The sequence below is a fragment of the Eulemur rufifrons genome, chromosome 6, assembly GCF_041146395.1.
Source record: "Eulemur rufifrons isolate Redbay chromosome 6, OSU_ERuf_1, whole genome shotgun sequence".
In the NCBI taxonomy this organism is placed as follows: Eukaryota; Metazoa; Chordata; class Mammalia; order Primates; family Lemuridae; genus Eulemur; species Eulemur rufifrons.
In genome coordinates this window covers 45,681,649-45,702,415 of record NC_090988.1, presented here as the reverse complement: position 1 = coordinate 45,702,415, position 20,767 = coordinate 45,681,649, and the positions used below count along the sequence as shown (strand labels likewise).

At 35.9% G+C, this 20,767-nt stretch overlaps 1 protein-coding gene across 1 annotated transcript; it reads left to right on the top strand.

Moving 5' to 3' along the window:
- Nucleotides 1-6,016: 6,016 nt before the first annotated feature.
- DDIAS (DNA damage induced apoptosis suppressor) lies at nucleotides 6,017-18,523 on the top strand. Its single transcript, XM_069469153.1, has 4 exons — nucleotides 6,017-6,129; nucleotides 12,776-12,937; nucleotides 13,895-14,012; nucleotides 15,711-18,523. The coding sequence occupies exons 1-4, from the start codon at nucleotides 6,017-6,019 to the stop codon at nucleotides 18,348-18,350; spliced, it is 3,033 nt and encodes a 1,010-aa protein (XP_069325254.1). The 3' UTR covers nucleotides 18,351-18,523.
- The last annotated feature ends 2,244 nt before the right edge of the window (nucleotides 18,524-20,767 follow it).

Here is a 20,767-nt window from a genome sequence, read left to right as displayed (position 1 = left end):
TATTTAATGTCTGTCTTTTGCTCTAGGTAGGGACTTTGTCTATTACTTATATTATCCTCAACACCTGGCATTTAGCAGCTGCAATAAATAACTAACTGATACACTTAGCTCATTAAAATGAAGTACGATTTGCTGACTGTGATGGAGCTGAATGAAATGTAATGCTATATCATCCTTCCCAATAAAATTGAGAAGAAAGATAAATTGCAAGAAATACCACATGTGAAATTGTTCCCAAGTCTATCATGTTTTCGTAATTTTAGTATTTAACTCATTCCTGGTACTTCATTCAATTATCCATCAAACATGCATTCACCATACTGCAAGTCAAGCAGTAGAGGAAGATAGAGATATTAATAAAACAAACTAGGTGACAAGTATCATGAAGAAAATACTCTAAAAACCACAAAGGGCATAACTTAGTGACTGTCTGAAAGGGTCTTATTGTGTTATTGTCCACCAGATAATAAATGAGAAATCTTTCTGCCATTTCCTGGGGTTCCCTATTTTTACAAATAGTAAAAATACTATATTGACCCCTCTAATTTACTTCTCAAATTTGCTGGTAAGGTATACTTTTTTTAAATATAGTTATAGACATAAAGTGTTCTTAGACATATTTGATCCACTAGAGGGCAGTAAACCCTTAAATAAAGACAGTTTAACCAACCTTTTTTTAAAAATAGGCAATTAGTGCCAGCACACTTAATTTAGAAATGAATCCCAAAATTTCCTGCTTATTTAAGTTTGTCATGCATTGATGACTTGTCTGCCCAATTGGAAAGTAAACTTTTTAGGACAGAAAGTGTCTTATTTTTAATTGTTTAAACCCAAAATATTTAGCATAGTGCCCTAGTCATGTTACAGGTTTAATCCACTTCCTAAAGTTTGAATTTGACAACAATTGTGTAAGGAATATGATTTGATGAATGTCCATATAGTTGTGGTACAATATAAAATTGTATTTTATAGCCCTAAAGAAGATAGTCTTTGCTCACAATATGAGCACAATTAAGCAAAAAAATTAGAAGTGAGGGTAAAATATAAATAATGGTTAAAATAAGTATTAAACAAGGTACTTTCTATGAAACTACTCTGTGTACTCCGTATATAAATATAAGAGTATTTTATGATTTTGTAAAATTGTGTTTTATATTTCATGCTATATGGTAAAACTGTGGCTTTGGAAGAGGAAAACTGAAAATCATGAAGAAGGTTAATAGCTGAAGGTCAGATTGACAATTTTTGATCTTGGCACTGGAGATACAAAGAAATGGTCCTTCTAAGATCCTACTCTGGTTCTGGAAAAAGACATTAAACAGATATATTTAATATAATGTGGTAAATGGTAAATGAAAAATTAGGGTCACTTAAGCTAGAAAAGCTTCATGGAGAAGACAACCCCTGGGAAGGATCTTAAAGAAAAATGAGCATTAGCCAGGAGATTGAAAGAGCATTTTAGAGAGAAGAATGGAAAAAAAGCAAAGTCACAGAAATGTGAACCATATTATGGATGTGAGGAAGCAAGGAACACAACTCAGAGTACTGTTTGGTGTTTAGCATAAATTACTAGCACATAAAGAGCAAGGGAGAAAGTCAAGAGATTAGGCATTAGGGAGAATAAAACCAGACAGAAAATCGGACAGAATGAACAAAAGGTAAGACTATAGGAGTACAATAGTATAAGGTGTAGGAAAAGGAAGAAAAACCGTCCTCTTTTTGTTAATAAAGACTTTCAGCGGGGCTTTAAATGAAAAGGAAGAAATCCTGGCATCATGGCATATGCCTATTATAAAAATTTTCTTAAATTGCAATAGTATGCTTACAGTTTTTCATTCATTCAGTGAATATTTATTGTGAACTTACAGTGTGCTGAGCACCGTTGTAAGCACTGGGGATACAGCAGAGAACAGGATAGACCAGGTCCCTGTCTTCATGAAACTTTCAGACTGGTGTGGGGTAGAACAAATAGTAAGTAAGCAAATGCACATATTAGGATGACTACAGAGGATGATTAATACGGTGAAGGATAAAACAGGTGATGCCATAGAAACTAAGAGGAAAAAGGTGTCTACTTGAGATAAAGTAGGACTTTCTAAGGAGATAACAAAGTTAAAGATTGAAGGATAAGAAAGAGCCAGCAACACCTAAGGAAAGAATATTCTGGGCAAAGAAAACAGTAAGAACAAAAACCCAGGAAGGGAAATTGTTTGGTGTGTTTGAGGAGCTGAAAAAAGGCCAGCATGGCTTGAAGTGCGAGGATAAAGGGGAAGAGTGATATAAAATGAGGTCAGGGACATGGGCAAGGTCTAGATGACCCAGGGCCTCACAAACCATTGTAAAGAACTGAAGCTTCATTCTAATTTTTTTAATTTTTTTTTTATTTTTATTTTATTTATTTATTTTTTGAGACAGAGTCTCGCTCTATTGCCCAGGCTAGAGTGAGTGCCGTGGCACAGCCCAGCTCACAGCAACCTCAAACTCCTGGGCTTAAGGCATACGCCACCATGCCCGGCTAATTTTTTCTATATGTATTTTTAGTTGTCCATATAATTTCTTTCTATTTTTAGTAGAGACGGGGTCTCGCTCTTGCTCAGGCTGGTCTCGAACTCTTGAGTTCAAGTGATCCACTCTCCTAGGCCTCCCAAAGTGCTAGGATTACAGGCGTGAGCCACCGTGCCCGGCTTGAAGCTTCATTCTAAATAGCAAGATTTTAAGCAGCTAAGAGATGGCATTTTCAGGAGGGAGCTTTGCCCTGTTTTATCTCCCGTGGCTCACAGGTAGGTTTAGCACTCTGTTACATCCCACCCCAAACTGGATTTTATAGATGTGGAGGGAAGATGCCTTTGTTCACATGCATTCCATCATTTGTTGTGTTAAATAAAAGTTATAGGAGGCCATTGTTTTGGACTAAGCTCCTGCACTAGGCCCCAACAGACCAGACTGAAAACCAGAACAGTCACTGATACTAAAGTTCCATGTCAACAAACCAAAACTAAGTTGTTACCTGATCTTCCTAGAAATCAGGAGAAAGAAATAGCCAGATTTTCCAAAGTTCCCTCTGCCTTTAATCCTTAAAACAGAAAATTACTTGATATTAACCAGTTATTTCTCTATTGTTCTGTTTCCCTGTTCCCACCTAACAAGGAAAGTAACTTTGAAATGACCAATTTGCTTTTTGTTCTTTGTTCTTTGTTTCTGCTTTCTTCAGCCCTTCTGTGTCTATGAAACCAACCTTCTCTGCTTGGCACACTGGAACTTATTCTATTTTATGGAATGAAGTGTTGCCCAATTCTAGAATTGTAAATAAACCCAATTAAGATGTTTAAATTGCTGTAATTTTGCCTTTTGACAGTTGCTTTGGCAAGGAATTTAAGGTTTTAGCAAATATTAATAACAGTTTTCTGTGACCCTTCTTTCTGCCTTTCTCTTCTATGTCATCTACTCTACCTCTTTCAAGCTCCACTTCTAATTTTCTTGCTCTTTCCATTGTTTCTGCAGTGACTTTCTCCACTGAAGTCTGCAACCTCTCAAAGTCATCCGTGAGGGTTGAAATCAACTTTTTCCATACACCTGTTAATGTTGATATTTTGACCTCCCCCTATGAATCATAAATGTTCTTAATGGCATCTAGAATGGTGAAGCTTTTTCAGAAGGTTCTCGATTTACTTTGCCCAGATCCATCACAGAAATCATTGTATATTGCAGCTACTGTCTTATGAAATGTATTTCTTAAATAATAATACGTAAAAGTTGAAATTACTCCTTGATCTATGGGCTGCAGAATGAGTTTTGTGTTAACAGGCTTGAAAACAACATTCCTCTCCTTATGTATCTCCATCAGAGTTCTTGGGTGACCAGGTGCTTTGTCAATAAGCAGTAATGTGTTGAAAGGAATCTTTTTTCCTGAGCAGTAGGTCTCAACAGTGGGCTTAAGAGATTCAGTAAACTGTGCTAAAAACAGATGTGCTATCATTCAAGCTTTGTTGTTCCTTTTATAGAGTATAGGCAGAGTAGATCTAGCTTAATCTTAAGCACTCTAGGATTTTTGGAATGGTAAATGAGCATTGGCTTCAACTTAAGTCACCAGCTGCATTAGCCCCTAACAAGAGAGTCAGCCTGTCCTTGAAGCCTTGAAGCCAGGCATTGACTTTTCCTCTCTGGCTATGAAAGTCCTAGATGACATCTCTTTTCAGTATAAGACTGTTTTCATCTACATTGAAAATCTGTTGTTTCGTGTAGCCACCTTCATCAATTATCTTAGCTAGATCTTCTGGATAACTAGCTGAAGCTTTTCCATCAGCACTTGCTGCTTCATTGTGCACTTTTGTGCTGTGGAGGTGGCTTCTTTCCTTAAACCTGATGAACCAACCTCTGCTAGTTTCCAACTTTTCTTCTGCAGCTTCCTCACTTCTATCAGCCTTCACAGAATAAAAGGGAATTAGGACCTTACTCTGGACTGATTAGGCTTTGGCTTAAGGGAATTCTGTGGCTGCTTTGATCTTTTATGCAGACCACTAAAACTGTCTCCATCTCATCAATAAGGCTGCTTTGTTTTCTTCTCACTCATATGTTTACTGGAGTAGCATTTTTAGTTTCCTTCAAGGACTTTTCCTTTGCATTTACAACTTGGCTAACTGTTTGACATGAGAGCTTTCCACCTATCTCAGCTTTCAATATGCCTTCCTCACTATTTTGACTTGAACACTTAGCAGCCATTGTAGGGTTATTAACCGGCTTAATTTCAATATTGTTGTGTCTCAGGGAGCAGCCGGTTGGTGGAGCAGTCAGAACATACGCAACATTTATTGATTAAGTTTGCTGTCTTATATGGGTGCAGTTCTTGGCACCCCAAAACATTTATAATGGTAACATCAAAGATCACTGATCACAGATCACCATAACAGATATAATAATAATTAAAAAGTTCTAAATATTGAGAAAATTAACCTAAATGTGGCACAGATACACGAAGTGAGCACATGCTGTTGGAAAAATGCCTGTGATAGACTTGCTTGACACAGTGTTACCACAAACCTTCAATTTGTAAAAATGCAATTATCTGTGAAGCACAATAAAGCGAAGAATAATAAAATGAAGTATGCCCACATTTTATTGTTTTACTTCTCCGATATGATTTATACAAGGATCTTAAAACACTTAGCTTTCCTTTGACCATGGAACATTTTTTTGTTTCTACTTACAAAACCCAAACTCTTTTTTTTCTCTTCAAGCTGTAGAAAATGTACACTCTGGAATCTAATTAAGTGACTTTTCAGCTAAAAAGAACCATTTCCCACTAATTTAGTTTCTTTTAAAAATTCACGTATGTTCACCTACAGGTTGAATATTCCTTATTTGAAATGCTTGGGACCAGAAGTGTTTGAGATTTCAATTTTTTTTGGATTTTGAAATATTTGCATGTACATAATGAAATATCTTGGGAATGAGACCCAAGTCTAAATACAAAATTTATTTAGGTTTCTTATACACATAGCCTGAAGGTAATTTATACAATATTTTTTAATAATTTTGTGCATGAAACAAAGTTTGTGCTAAGTACTTCTGTATGGAATTTTCTACTTGTGACATCATGTTGGCACTCAAAAAGTTTCGGGTTTTGGAGCTTTTCAAATTTTGGATTTTTGGGTTAGGCATGCTCAACCTGTAATTTCCTTCCTATAAATGGTAGACACAAGTTCTGTATCTTTTTGTAAAGATGTGAAAAAAGCTAACATCTTCCTGAATCACTAGGATGGAGAAACAACATACAGGTACATGTGCTTGAGCCACTCTGTCTTAAATCTTATTTTCTTTCTGTTAATACCTTTAAGCAGAAAAAGAAAATTTTCCAATACATTGACACTACCTTCACTTTGAAAGTGAAACAAAAGACATTTATTGGCTTTGCAGTGGAGGTTAAGTGGTTTTCTTAAGAAATGAGTGTGTGTATACAAGGAACAATTTGCTGTTCTTCCCAATGGCTATTTTATTTTGCAGGCCACAGTGTGAACGCATGAATAGAAGAAGAAAATTTCTTCTTGCCTCAGTACTTGCTCTCCAGAATTCAAGTTTTATATATCCATCATGTCGCAAGTGCTTCTCTAGGGTAATCCTAGTCTCCAAAAGGTAAAAGTAAAGCCTGTAAGCATTAGAGAGGAAATATAAGTGTACACTGTAGATTCCCTGTAGCTCAAGGACAAGTAAGGACTAAATTCACCATACCAGTACATTAAATTCTCTCAGGGGTTGATTCTTCTATAAATCCCAGAACAGAATTGGCTGTTTATCCTCTATTACTAGAAAAGAGTCTTAAATTACTGCCAAGTCTTTGCTGAATACCTACTTCACAGAAGAAAAATAACTTCTCAGAGAGTAAGTCTCAATAATGGTGCAAAACCTTAGCTCACTTCTGGGATAGCCCTGGGAATAATATAGGAGTTTTTCATTTATTGTTGGTTTATTTTTGCATGACCCAGAATATTTTTTAATATAAATAAATAAACTCCTTGAGAGCAGAAAGTATGTTATAGTAATCTCTATCCTTCAGCAGCTAGAAAAGTGTTTGGCACATAATCTGAGCATCATAATTCTTTATTATGGTGCTCAGATGCAGGCCAAGTATACCTGAAAGCCTAAGATCTTCCTCTGATCTTTGTAAAGTAGAAATGAGTAGTTAGGTTTAGAATTTCTCAAGAATAGATAAGGATTATCTAGTAAGTACCTAGTGGTATGTAAGAAAGAGTAGTGTGCCAGTAGTGTTAACTAGTTAGCGTTAAATAAGGAGGCCGACAGGAATAAGCAGTTCTAATTCACATCTAGATCCTGAGATCCTTGCAGTAGTTATCACTGCTCCTTTATTAAGCCACTCTCTCAAGTACTCATTTGTAAGCTTTCTGAGAAAGACCTTGTTTTTGTTATTTTTCATTAAATCCTTGGCTTCTAGTCTGTGGCTTAGTTCATAGAAATGCTCAACAAATGTTTGTTAAATGACAGTATGATAGAGTCTAGGTTGTCTTAGGTTTACCCATGTTCATTTACCCATCTATCATTTGAAACAACTAAAACTCACGGGCTATTTGCCTTTGATCAAGATCTATTCTTAGAAGCAGTGTGGTATACAATAAGCCCTCACTTAATGTTAAGTTCTCGGACACTACAATTTTAAGCAAAATGACATGTAATGGAACCAGGTTTTTTTTTCTCATTAACATTATAAGGAAATTACAGTATTTGAGGACCTGCTGTACATCGTTTCACTTAAAGTCACAGTGTCTAAGAACCTATTGATGACATAAAGTGAGGACTTACTGTAATGGAACAATTTCAAGCTTCAGAGAAGACAACGGTGTTGCAGATAGGCTCTGACACTCAAACTGTATGACCGGGGGCAAGATACTTAGCTTCTGTGAGTCTAATTACTCATTTGTAAAGTGGGATAATTGTAAAGTTAGAGATAATGCACAGAAATAATACATGACATGGATTAGAATTTCCAAAATGGTAGCCATTATTATTATAAATCTATTATAAATATACTTTACCTACTGCAGGATATTATGGTCATTAAAAGCATAATTCTCCTGAACCAGGCTGCCTGGTTTAGATTCCAATCCTGCCAATTATAGTTGTGTGGCCTTAGGCAAGTTAGTTTAATTATCTGAGCCTCAAAATGGGGAAAGTAATATCATTTGCTTCATAGGGTTTTTGTAAAGATCATGGGCTAGGTTTGGTGGCTCACACCTGTAATCCCAGCATTTTGGGAGGCAGAGGATTGCTTGAGCCCAAGAGTTCAAGACCAACCTGGGCAAGATAGCGAGACCCCATCTCTATAAAAAATAAGAAAAATTATCTGGGTGTGCTGGTGCACAACTGTAGTCCCAGCTACTCAGGAGGCTCAGGCAGGAGGATTGCTTGAGCCCAGGAGTTCGAGAAATGGCAGTGAGTTATGATTAGGCCACTACTCTCCAGCCTGGGCAACAGAGAAAGACTCTGTCTCAAAAAAAAAAAAACAAAAATCAAATGAGTTACTATACATAACGACATAACATGCTTAGAACATTGGTACATTATCAGTAATATATATGCATAAATTTTTTTCAAGTTATTTCTTTTAAAGATAATCAAAAAGAAAAATAAAGTTTAGGTTGAACAATAATGCTATTGTTACCTCTTTAGACTGATAATACCAATAGATAACATTAATGATTGTTTACTATATGTAGCCACTGTGCTAGCAGCTTTATAGGCATTTTATCTTTTAATACAATAACCCTATGAAGTAGATGCTATTTTAATGTCAACCTTTAAAGGAGATAGCTGAAACTTAGAAAAATTAAGTAACTTGCCCCAAATCACACAGTCAGCTAGTTAGGGGCAGAAACATATTCAAGCCTAAATAATCTGACTGCTGTCTACATTCATAATCACCATATTACCTCCAAATTAGCAGTGGAATTTGTATTCAGAATGACACTTTCCCCTGTCTTTCCCAGAGCTTAAAATGTCATGGGAAAGGAGCTCTGACTGGACCATTGAGGCACATAAAACCCACAGCACATGATATTTGCCTGTGGAAACATAGTTCCTGGAAATATAACCTGTTCTCTGCATATATTACATTGACAATACTAAAAAAAAAAAAAAAATTCCCATAATTTCTGTAGCTTATTTTTTCTACTGCTGTTTCTGCTTTCCTTTTTTCTTACTTGGAACCAGTTGTAAGCCAACAAAGGAAACAGAAATTTCTCATGTTCATTTCCCCACTGCCTTAGCACAGCAAATTCATGACGAAGTTCCACACTGTAGCCTTTGCAGAAGATCTTAGAGATAATGAAAAACAAAGAGACCACTCCCTAAAGATTTTCTTTGAACCCCAAATCCTTATTGACTACGGTCATAGTAGGTATTTTGTGTTTTATGAAATTAACTTTTTTTTAACTTCCAAGATTAGAGCAATGGTGGTTTTTAAACTATACATATTTTGCAGAGCCTTAGGGCTCCATGGAAGCGCTTCTGGAGGGAGATGGGATTAGAGCCGACATAGTGGACAGTGCTGAGTAGTAAGTAGGCCTCCAAGGCCCCTATCTTAGTTTCAACAAGACATACAAATATTTAAAAACACAGGTGTATAGAGTAAGTTTTGTCCTTGATATGAAGGATCTAACTACACACACACACAGACAAACACACACACACACATACTACTGTATGTATATGTGTACTCTCTCAAAAATTATGAGCAAGGGAATTTATTTATCTAGATAAACTATCCCCCCAGCACAAACAAATGCAAATTGCCCTTCTAGGTGACTTAATGGGACCCATAATCCTTTTAGTGTAGAAATTTATCTCCTATCTCCAACGCTAATAATATGCTTTCCTATCTTAAAATGTGAATCATAGCTCAGAGACTACCTATCCTTTCCCCCCATCCCAACCACCCAAAAAGGTTGTATCATTTACTTAAGCAAGTAAAACTGAATTTCACACATGCAGATCATAGTTTTCTTTTGTGGGAAAAATGGTATGTGGAAGCCTTAGAGATACTCTTTTTTTAATGTTTGTTTATTACTTTGTACACATTCAATTTAGTCTGGGTTTATAAATTTAGAAAAGACATTATATAATCATCTAGTCTGGATATTCTTAACCTGGAATCTGTGGATAAGTCATAGGTGTCTATGAATCCTCCAGTCCCCAAAATACGTAAAATATTGTGTGCTATGTTCTGTGCACATTTTTCTGGTGGAGAAAGTGAGTCCATTGCTTTCAACAAATTTTCAAAGGGTTTTAAGACCAAGAATATACTAAGGATCACTGATCTTATCAGTTCTTCTACTTTTGGGCTAAATACAAGTACACCAGAAAAATAAACAAATGAAACTTAGTGTTTGAACTGGGATCAAACAAAAAGGTACCAAATTACAACTGTTATTTCAGATAGATTGTTTCAGAGACTCCTTGAGCTCAAACCTATTTTCAAAATAATTCTAAGGCATTATTTGCCTTTTTTCTCTCATTCTCTCATGGGTACATTGTGGAGTTTCCCAGAGGCTACATGACGTGGTATCACAAGAGACTGAGCAGAAAAGCAGATGTTATTTTAGAACACATAATTATTTTTCATAAAAATACATTCTTTATGTTAACCATGTAATGGTTCTATTATTTTTAATGAATTAATATTTTTTAGATTTCTCAGTTTTCTCACTTTCATTTAATTTCTCATTTCAGTTAGAAATATAAACACTGGGCTGGGTGTGGTGGCTCAGACCTGTAATCCTAGCACTCTGGGAGGCTGAGGTGGGAAGGTCACTTGAGGTCAGGAGTTGGAGACCAACCTGAGCAAGAGCAAGACCCCCATCTCTACAAAAAATAGAAAAATTAGCCAGGCGTGGTGGCACGTTCCTATAGTCCCAGCTACTCGGGAGGCTGAGGCAGGAGGATTGGTTGAGCCCAGGAGTTTGAGGTTACAGTGAGCTATGATTATGCCACTGCACTCTCACCAGGGCAACAGAGCGAGACCCTGCCTCAAGGAAAAAAAAAAAGAAATATAGATAGATATAAGATGAACAAGTTCTACAGATCTAATGTTCAGCATGGATGGTAATGGATGTGTTAATTAATTTGATTGTGGTAATCATTACACAATGTATATGTATTTAAAATCATCATGTTGTATAGCTTGAATATATTCCATCTTTATCAAGTAAATATTTTTAAATAAAAAACGAAATACAGCTATTGTTATATAAACAAAAGCTCTTTGGTGTTCTCAATAATTTTTTTAAAAGTATGAAGGATCCTAAGACCAAAAAGTTTGAAAATTGCTCTTCCATAACAAGTGACATTTTAGAAATAGGGGTACCTCTGGAAGTTAAATCAAGGGACTGTGATTTGAATATATTGTCTATACCCTTGCTTCTCAAAGTGTAGCCTAAAGAACATCTGCATCAGCATCACATGGAAGTTTATTAGAACTGCAGAATCTTGGGCTTTGACCCAGATTTAATGAGAATCTTCATTTTGACAAGATTCCCAGATAATTTCTATGTACATTAAAATTCGAGGAGCTCTAATCTTTGTATTACACCATACTAACATTTATTTCAATCCAGCTGTATTGCCAAAAGGACTAAAGGAAACTATATAAATAAATATACGTATGCATGTTATAAAACTATATATAATCTACTGTGTAAATGCATTAACACTAATAGGCGTAGTTTTTGTTAGGCCAACATTGATACTCTATTAATATTTGTAAGGTAATTCATTATTAACCAACCATATTGTTCTCATAGTTATCATGTGACATCATACAAGTAAGAACTTCAAGCCAGGAGTCCAGTCTTGCATTTGGGTCCTAAATTCACTAACTTTGTTACCTTGGGCAAAAATTCAGACCAATTTCCCTATTTGTAAATGAGGTAAATACCTTGTTAACCTCTCAGAATAAAAGAAGTATGTTGAAAACATTTGTAAATAATAAAAAACTGATGCATATTTTATTCTAAGATTTGCTAGGAATTTTACATTAGACCTGAATGCATTATTAATGTATAACCTATAAAGATATTCTAATATATATATATTTAAAACACTTAGCTCATTTCACTAGAGCTTGGTACTAATGAGGTTTTACACCCCAGAGAGTCAGTTTATTCAATGGCCAGACTATAGCACAGATTCCAGCAAATTTGGGTAATATCATAGGAATGTGTTGGTACAAATCCATCCTCGGTGTGGCAAAAAAATAATTAGCACAAATCTAATGATGGTGAATCAGTAACATCTCATATGGAGGGTTAACCTTTGTTGAAAAAAGTCACTGAGAGCTATGGATTTTAGACTCCCCCTAGTGGCTATCTGGCAACAATCAAATTTATACTACTATCTTTAACATTACTTTCTATTTGCATTTGGCCACTGTTTTTTTAAGACAGATCATTAGCAATGTGAAGAAAAAACAAAGTTCTAATATTAGCCTATTACCATAAGATGTTTTAAGGGGTCAGTTTGCTACATTAAAAACATGAAAGATGGAAGGAAATCAGGATTATAAAACATTGCAAAGTAGACAGGAGGGGAAACACTAAGTAGAAGTGACAATAATCATCACAATATTTAATATAATTATGAGAGAGAAACAAACTAGCACTTATTAATTTGGCAATATTTGCACTAGACCCTTTATTTTTTTCTCATTTTATTCTTCTTCAACCCTAGATTTTACAGACAAGGAACAAAAGTTTTAAGAATTTAGTAACTATAAGACAGCAAGTATATGTCAATAGTGTTGCACTGATGTGTACTTTTTGACTAGAAAGCCTTTGGCCACAATGAGGTATTGTCTTCAAAACAAGTTAAATTGCATGGTTTTCATATTAATTTTTATAATCTGATAAACTCTCAGCATATTTCAATGAATTAAATTAAAGAAGGTAAAGTTCTTTTTATAATGGTGAGAGAAATGCAATTAGCTAAGTGCTATATATATAAACATTTATTAAAGATTTCAATACTCTCATATACACAGTGTTTTTCTTTGGTTTTCTATCAATTTGATGCTACTTAATTTAAATCAGTAAAGCCAACTGTTTTGAATAGAGAAATTCAAAAAAAGTTAATCTGTAATTGTTTAAGAAGAATATGTTTTATAGAAGTATTTCTACACAAAAATATTTGACTTTTTACTTTTCTGGATTTGTTTTTTTATCATATGAAAAAAAAATTGAATGAACATCTCTACTCTTTTCCCCTACTTTTCTAGGTCTGATTGTCCAAAATGTGGCTCTACTGGGGAAGCTGAAAATGCCAGTTATAGATACAAACTTTCCTTAAAAGTTGCAGAATCAAACAAATTGTTTGTCATTACTGTATTTGGAAGCTGCTTAGATACATTTTTTGGTCTGACTGCCACTGATTTGCACAAGTAAGATTATTTAAAGCATTCTTTTTCCTGACTGCTCCTTTAGAATGCAAATAGAATTTGAAGATATGTATTTTTAAGGAAATACGCATTTAGTAAAAAGATGACCATACAACCTCGGATCATCAGTTCCTTTAAAATATAACGAAGTGAGAAAGATATTTATCTCCTGAATACATATTTTGATGATGTTAAACCAGTCTTCTTTTATTCAGGCAGCTAAGCTTTAATTAGGATATTAAATTATAAAACTCTAAGTTAGAGAAATATAGACTAAAAAAGTAAAATCATTTCAAACTGAAGGGATATCCAAAGGTTAGCATTCTACTGGTTAAGTTCCCCTGAGGCAGGAGAAGCTATCTGAGAGAATATGTGCATATCAGAAGCTGCAATTTTATTTTTTTCACTTGTATTACAACATCATCTACATAGTTTGACCTATTAAGACATTGCCCTGAGAATGTAAGGATATATATACATAAGCAATTAAAGCTTTTTCTCCTCCTCCATTTTCTGTCCTCCTCCCCTAATCACTTGGCAGAAAAAAAATCTATGTCCTTGTCCTTGTAGTTGAGGGCAAACTGATTTGAGAAAGGGACAATAAAGGAACCACAGCCAAGACTGCCAGAGACAAGGAAAGATTTCCCTGTAAGGTGACAGGCTAGAGATACCACCACTACTCCCACTGCCACTTTTATTTTTCCCTAGAATAATTGCTGGTTGTGATGATTAGGCAGGCCTCTACTTTATTCATACTTAATCAGTTGGGGTTTTTTATCTTTCTATACTATAGGAAACTAGAAGGAACAAAATGCCTAATTCTAAAAACCCCTTTTTTTCTCTATATATAACTCAAAAAGTTCATGCTATATTTTCAAACTAATTACGTCTTCTGACTTTATGACAAGTTAAAATTTTAAAGTTTATCTCTTAACATCTTTTATGTTCTTTCTAATCAAGGTACCTTCAGGATCCTAATAAAATTCCAGAAACACTGGACAATGATACAGCTCAGAACTTGTTAAGGAAAGCAGTTGAAACTTGCTTTGTTGGACAAACCTTTATTTTTGGAGTGACGGTAATTGGGATTAGCTTTCTTTTTAGTATTCTGTTAACATTTCCACTGTAATGAAATTATTTGAATTTTCTAAGTAGTTTTTAGGAGTTATAAAAATGTGAAGACATAGAAGCACTTTCAACCTGTATAAAAATAGCCTGTAGATGATTTGTTAAAACACTATGTGTGGCAACTTCCCCTTTCAAAAGTCAGAAGAGCTCAGTTCAAATGCTTTCATAGCTTAAAAAATATAAATTTATTATAAATTCAGAAGTGTTAGATATTTGATTTTGATATTTCTTATTTCACCTTCTAGATATTGTTCAAATTCTGTAATGAAGCTTTCATGAACTCTTTAGCTTTTTAATTATGTTATCTGTAAAAGAAAAAGGAAGGAACGAATATTGAAGACAAAATATCTGTGTATTGGTAGAATGCTAAGAATAGATTACGAAGGATAATCTTACATGATTATAAAGGTGACTACAGAAGTAGTTAAAAGAATGTACTGACTCTGAAGGTGTAGCAATTTTCTGTCTCATCTATGCTAAAGGGAACAAATAGAAATTTCGTCCACATTGGACTTAAAGTTTTAAAAAGGGAAATAGCTCACTCCACAACTGAACAGTGAGAAAAACCCAAAGGGAAGGTGAAACCTAGTCTCTTTCTTTTTTTCACAAGTGAGGATATTTTGTTAACACATTGACTCCACGCTAGAAAAAAAATTTTCTCTGGGGCCACAGTGTTTTATTAAAACAAAATGATCCTTTCTAATTTGTTATCTTTTGTTGTTTTCTGTGCTTGAGTTCTATCCAATGCAATCCACAGTTTTAGAAGTAAATTGTCAGTATTAATTGTAACAATAAGAACATCAACGAGATTTTCACAAACCAACTGCAGGGTTTTGCTTCACGAGGCCCTGGGCTCAAAACTAGCCCAAGTTAGGCTGGGCCCAGTGGCTCACGCCTGTAATCCTAGCACTCTGGGAGGCCAACGCAGGAGGATCATTTGAGCTCAGGAGTTGGACACCAGCCTGAGCAAGAGTGAGACCCCGTCTCTACTAAAAATAGAAAGAAATTAGCTGGACAACTAAAAATATATAGAAAAAATTAGCCGGGCATGGTGGCACATGCCTGTAGTCCCAGCTACTCGGGAGGCTGAGGCAGGAGGATCTCTTGAGCCCAGGAGTTTGAGGTTGCTGTGAGCTAGGCTGACACCACGGCACTCTAGCCTGGGCAACAGAGTGAGACTCGGTCGGAGGGAAAAAAAAAAAACTAGCCTGAGTTAAATGCAACTCACATGGCAGTTAATATGTTAAACACGCAAAGTTTATGGAAGCTAATGAGAAATACAATAATAGCTACCTTTTATTGAGAAACTATTTGCTAAGCACAGTGCAGTTTTGCACATTATTGCTAACAATAATCCTGCATTATTATCCTTATTTTATAAATGAGAAAACTAAGGCTCAAATAGGTTAAATAATTTGTCCAAAGTCCCAAGACTACTAGTAAATGCTGGAATCAGGATTTGAAGATAAGCTTTTTACTCCAAGGTTTATGTTCTTTTATGTATGCTACTCTGTCTATAACACTAAAGGAATTAAAATGGGGGGGATGGAGGTTAATGGCTGTATCTGCTTTAACTTTTTAAATCCTTGTTTCATATTTGAGTCAAAGGAAGAAAATTTTATTCTCAGTTTATTCACTTCTTTTACAGAATTTTGAAAGCCAACATGGAAAAGGTTCGAATTTCAGTTACTTCTTACATGCATGCCCTGACCACAAAAGAGAAGTCAAAACACTAGTTGCTTGCCAGATTGTTCTACCAGACCCAGGTCTTGCAGGCTTTACTGTCATTCACTACTTTCATCGGCTTTTGCTGACTTCTAATTTCAGGAAACTTCACTGTGGCTCCCGGGTACCTAGTAGCCACTTGCTGGCTTTAGATCACTCAAACAGTGATCTCAGCAGCATATGTGTCTCTGATGGCACTTCATATTTTTTTGAGTTCTGCAGAAGAGATAATTTTTCAAGATTCTGGCAGCCATCAATTGAACTTACTTCCATTATTTCACAACTTACAGAAAATGATGATTTTTCAGCTGCAGAGCAAAGCAAGGTCCTTGGTATTCTTCACCAGAACAGAACACGTATCTCCAATGCAGAGGCCACTGTTTCCAACAGCTGCCATGATCCCATTCAGGGTTCATGGAGCCTTGTTTCATATATGGATAGAAAAAGCACCTCAGAAAAGTTGGGTGAAGAACTTGGCTTACAAACTAATCAGCTGAGTGCAGTTCACAGCAGTCATCGTGAAATTGGATTTACTGACTCTAATTTATTCCCTTTGAAAATTCGAGATTCCCTTGAGTCAAGTAATACAAAATCCTCCTACAGTGCAATGGAAATTAAAAATAGGTATTCCCAGGGTGAGCTACCATGTTACCAGCATCATGATGTAGATACCCCGAGTAGCCTTCGGGAGAGATCTGCGTGTTGTCCTCCTTCATCACGCAGACTTGAAGAGACAGCTGGAAGTTCCCAGGATTGTGACCCTGAAATTTGGGATGATCTGCCATTCTCTGAAAGCCTTGACAAGTTTCTGGCAGTGATTGAAAGTGAGATTGCTGTAACTCAGACAGATGCCAGTAGTACGAAACATCATGTAGGTAATGACATCAATAAATTGCATGCACACCACAGCGGGTTAAGTGTGACTCCACAGAGAACTACTGGAGCACTGCATACACCACCTGTAGCTTTGAGATCATCACAAGCAACAGTCAAAGCAAACTCTGGCAAAGATAACTTCTTTTTTAAATGTGAAGCAAATCCAAGTCCTAGTGTTCAAAAGAAGTCACGATCAGATAACACAGCAGAGGCTGTGTCTATAAGTAGTAATAGAAGAGATAATTTGGAATATTTTCTACCAAACACTTGTCTGTCAGCTCTGTTTTCATCTTCAAATGATTTAGAAACAGTTACTCTTAAGACTGTAAGAATTCTACCACATAGGGATGACATTCCACTTACACCCGGTACTTCAGAGAGTGACCATCCTTGTCTCAATATCAAGTGTTTTAATGGGTGGGAAGAAAACTCACTTTCAGAAATGAATGAAAAGTTGACAACTTTGTGTTCTAGGAAGTATAATGATGTTTTTGATCTTTGTAAATTAGAAAATAAACAATACTATAGGTGGCCAAAGAACCAAGGTGACAGTTTTACAGTTTGCAAGAAACTTACATATCCTTTAGAAACTCTTTGCAGTAGTTCAAACACAAGTACAAATACACTGAAAGAAAAGTCTCATGGACATATCAGTAATAAGTTAACACAGAGTTACTCTTCTTGTTATGAAGGTAGTTACGATGCTTCTGCTGATCTCTTTGATGATATTGCTAAAGAAATGGACAGTGCAACAGAAATTGCCAAAAAATCGCAGGATATTTTGTCACAGTGGGGAATGTCTTTGGCAGAAAGTCATCCTTCAGAGTCTGATTTTTCACTGAGATCCATTTCTGAAAACTCCATCCTGCCTTCACAAAAATTATCCTTGCAAAGCATATCTGCCTCTAGGCATCCAAGAACATGCTCTCCTCCACCTCATTTTCAGTCAGATTCAGATAATTTTGAAGATAGCCAAGACTTTGTTCCATGTTCACAGTCCACTCCAATTACAAGGTTCCACCAAACAAGAATTCTTGGGATAAATGGAGCTTTCAAAAAATTACCTCCCTTATATTCAGATTTTGATGTTAACTATGAAAAAACAAGAATTTCCCTGGAAAATGGCAAACAGCAAGCCATCCCAAGCTGCCCCCAAAATATAAAAACACCCAGGCAGAAATCCAGAAGCTCTATTATATCTGGTGTTACACCACCAGAGGTTTTGAACCACGATCCTGTTGCTGAGTGCCTTGAAAGTAGCATTGATGAATGGATCCCTCCTACCACACAAAAAGTGTTTCTTTCAGATGTGCTTGGATTCCAAGTCATGGGTATAAGGAAATACCTTGCTGCCCATATTTCCCCTGATGAAAAAGAGTTACCAAGAAAGAAACTGAAACATGTCAGACAAAGAACTGATAAATGTTTTAAAAAGGAGTTAAACAATATGCTTACAGAAACTGTTACAAAACAGAAAACTCCTAAATATAACTGTAAAAGTTCAGGCTGGATTTCCAAATGTCCAGGCACTCACGTCCTAGAAGCACCTCAGTTACACCCTGTTCTTGGACTTTCTTCTTGTTCAGAAGTCAAACGTTGCCTTCTATTTTCAGAAAATTGCCCACCTTCAGTGTCTGAAACTAACGATGCTTGGTCACCAGAATTGTTTTCACAAAAAGTTGCCTAAACCCAATTCCTGAACTTTTAAATCCGTTTGGAAACTTTGCCTCCAGTGGTGTGGAAAGCATGCTTTAAATTTTGAACACTTGGAGAGAAGCAAATAGAAAGGGGGATTGTACTGGGTGCTGTTGGGCCTTTTAAATAATGTTGTAAGGCCATTGTTTTCTCCAGAATACTATGATTCAGATATTTTGACACTTTATCTTATACTGTTGATTGTACTTTAATAATATTAATATTGCTTTTTAAATGTATTTGTTAAAATCACATGCACAACCAGAAATAAAGCCTTTCAAACCAAAACATAAAGTCTTTCTTAAGGGTTCAGCTCAGACCAGAAAACTCCTGCTTTATTGTAGGCCAAGTACTGTGCTGGGTTTGTGATACAAAGCTACAAGATCACTGATGTCAAAATATTTTAGTCTGCTGGATAAGTCAGATGTATATACATATAATTTCAATACAATGCAGAAAATGCAATGTACAGATTTGTAATGGATATGACAAACATTTATGTTGCTATGGGAGCATGGAAGAGAAGCAGTTAACCCATCAGTAAGCTAGGGGTAAAAGGAAAGGTCAATAAAAACTTAATATTTGGAAGTTATGTGTGAAACCCACTATTTTATTTAATAAGTGTCCATTGGATATTTACTACATGCTAATCACTGTGCTTGGTACTGGAAACTCAAAGATGAAAGTCAATCCCCTTACCTCAAACTCATGGTCAGTTAGAATAACAGACAGAATCTGGTAGGAGATTCTATTATAGGAAATAAGCTTAGAGTACAATTGGAGCACAAATGACCAATTTCCAGACACTCGAGTCTTAGCAGCACCTCAGCTGCACCCTGTGAAATCTTTTACATACATATCCCTGGTCAGCTGCCTTCGCCACTCCCCACAGCAGCCATTCTAAATTGTCACTTTCTTCATGCCACCAATCTGCTACTCTCTGTGTCTCCTTAGGGAATATTGAGATCACCTGATTCCCTCAACTACCTGCACCTATACCTACCCACATGTTTGTATCTGTACTCACCGCACCTCTGTCTTCTAGTCTCAGAACACAATGCACATCATAGTGCTTATGTGGCTGTTGATCTTGTACCAAATATTCCCTCCTGTATTTTTACCTTGTTGTTCTACTGGGTCTCTCCCCCATACTGATTTTTTATTTTGAAAAATCGCAAACAGAAAAGGTGAAAGAATAATACAGTGATATAACATCCGTACATACCATCTAGAGTCAGTCATTTTTAACATTTTGCCTTTTGTGTATGTATTTGCTTTCTGTGTGTCTACATAGATACAGAGTTCTGTTTTTGCTAAACCATTTAAAAGTAAGCTGTAGACAGGACATTTCACCCCTAAATACTTCAACATGTTTCATTAAAAGAAAGATTTCTTTCTACATGGCCAAAATATCGTTATCATACCAAGGAAAAATAACAGTAATTCTCCAATATCTAATATTCAGCCCATAATCAAATTTTTGTCATTGTCCCCAAATTATAATTGTTGATGTTATTTAATCAAGATTTTATTGACATTTATTCACAGTGTTTGGTTGTCTCTTTTTCCAGCACCTCACCTCTTATTTTACGTAATAACTTCATGAAAAAAATCAAACCACTGTTTTGTAGAATGTCCCACATTCTACATTTGCATGTTTGCTTCTTTAGAGTATTGGTATCTTGTCCTTCTATGCCCCAGTATTTCCTGTAAATTAGGTCTAAAAGACTTGATTAGATTCAGGTTTATGGCAGGGCTATTTCATGGCTTATGTATTTCATATTGTATCACATTAGAAGACACTATCAAGATGTTCCACTATTAGTGGTGCTAAGTTAGATTGCCTAGTTAAGATGTTGCCCACCAGATCTCCACTGTAAAGATACTTGTGTTTCCTCTTTAATAGTAAAGAGTCATGCTTGAGCTCAGGAGTTCGAGACCAGCCTGAGCAAGAGTGAAACCCCATCTCTACTAAAACAAGAAAAATTAGCAAAGTGTCGTGGTGCAAGCCTGTAGTCCCAGCTACTCAGGAGGCTGAGGCGGGAGGATCACTTGAGCCCAGGAGTTAGAGGTTGCATTGAGCTAGGATGACACCACTGCAGTTTACCCGGGGTAACCAAGTGAGACTCTGTTTCAAAAAAAAAGTGTAAAGAGTATTATAGTCACCTACCAGAGATGGTGGATGAGTTTCTTTTTCCCTCTATCACTACAGACTCAAGAACTTTTAATTTTTTGAGGATTTGTAGCCAATTGCACCTATTATTTTTTATACTCCATATAATACTCGTTTGTAGCCAGGCTCCTTTAAAATACAGTCATTGTCAATTTTCACACCATTTACTATTCAACCTCCTGCAATCTGTTCTCTCTCCCCCACCTCCAGTGGCTATAGTGTCAGTGGTTTTCTAC

What these genes read in the sequence shown, in the direction of transcription:
- DDIAS (XM_069469153.1), top strand. Translation starts at nt 6,017, where the DNA reads ATGAATAGAAGAAGAAAATTTCTTCTTGCCTCAGTACTTGCTCTCCAG. An exon ending in GTAATCCTAGTCTCCAAAAG is followed by an intron (nt 6,130 to 12,775) that starts GTAAAAGTAAAG and finishes CTACTTTTCTAG; the next exon opens with GTCTGATTGTCCAAAATGTG. An exon ending in ACTGCCACTGATTTGCACAA is followed by an intron (nt 12,938 to 13,894) that starts GTAAGATTATTT and finishes TTTCTAATCAAG; the next exon opens with GTACCTTCAGGATCCTAATA.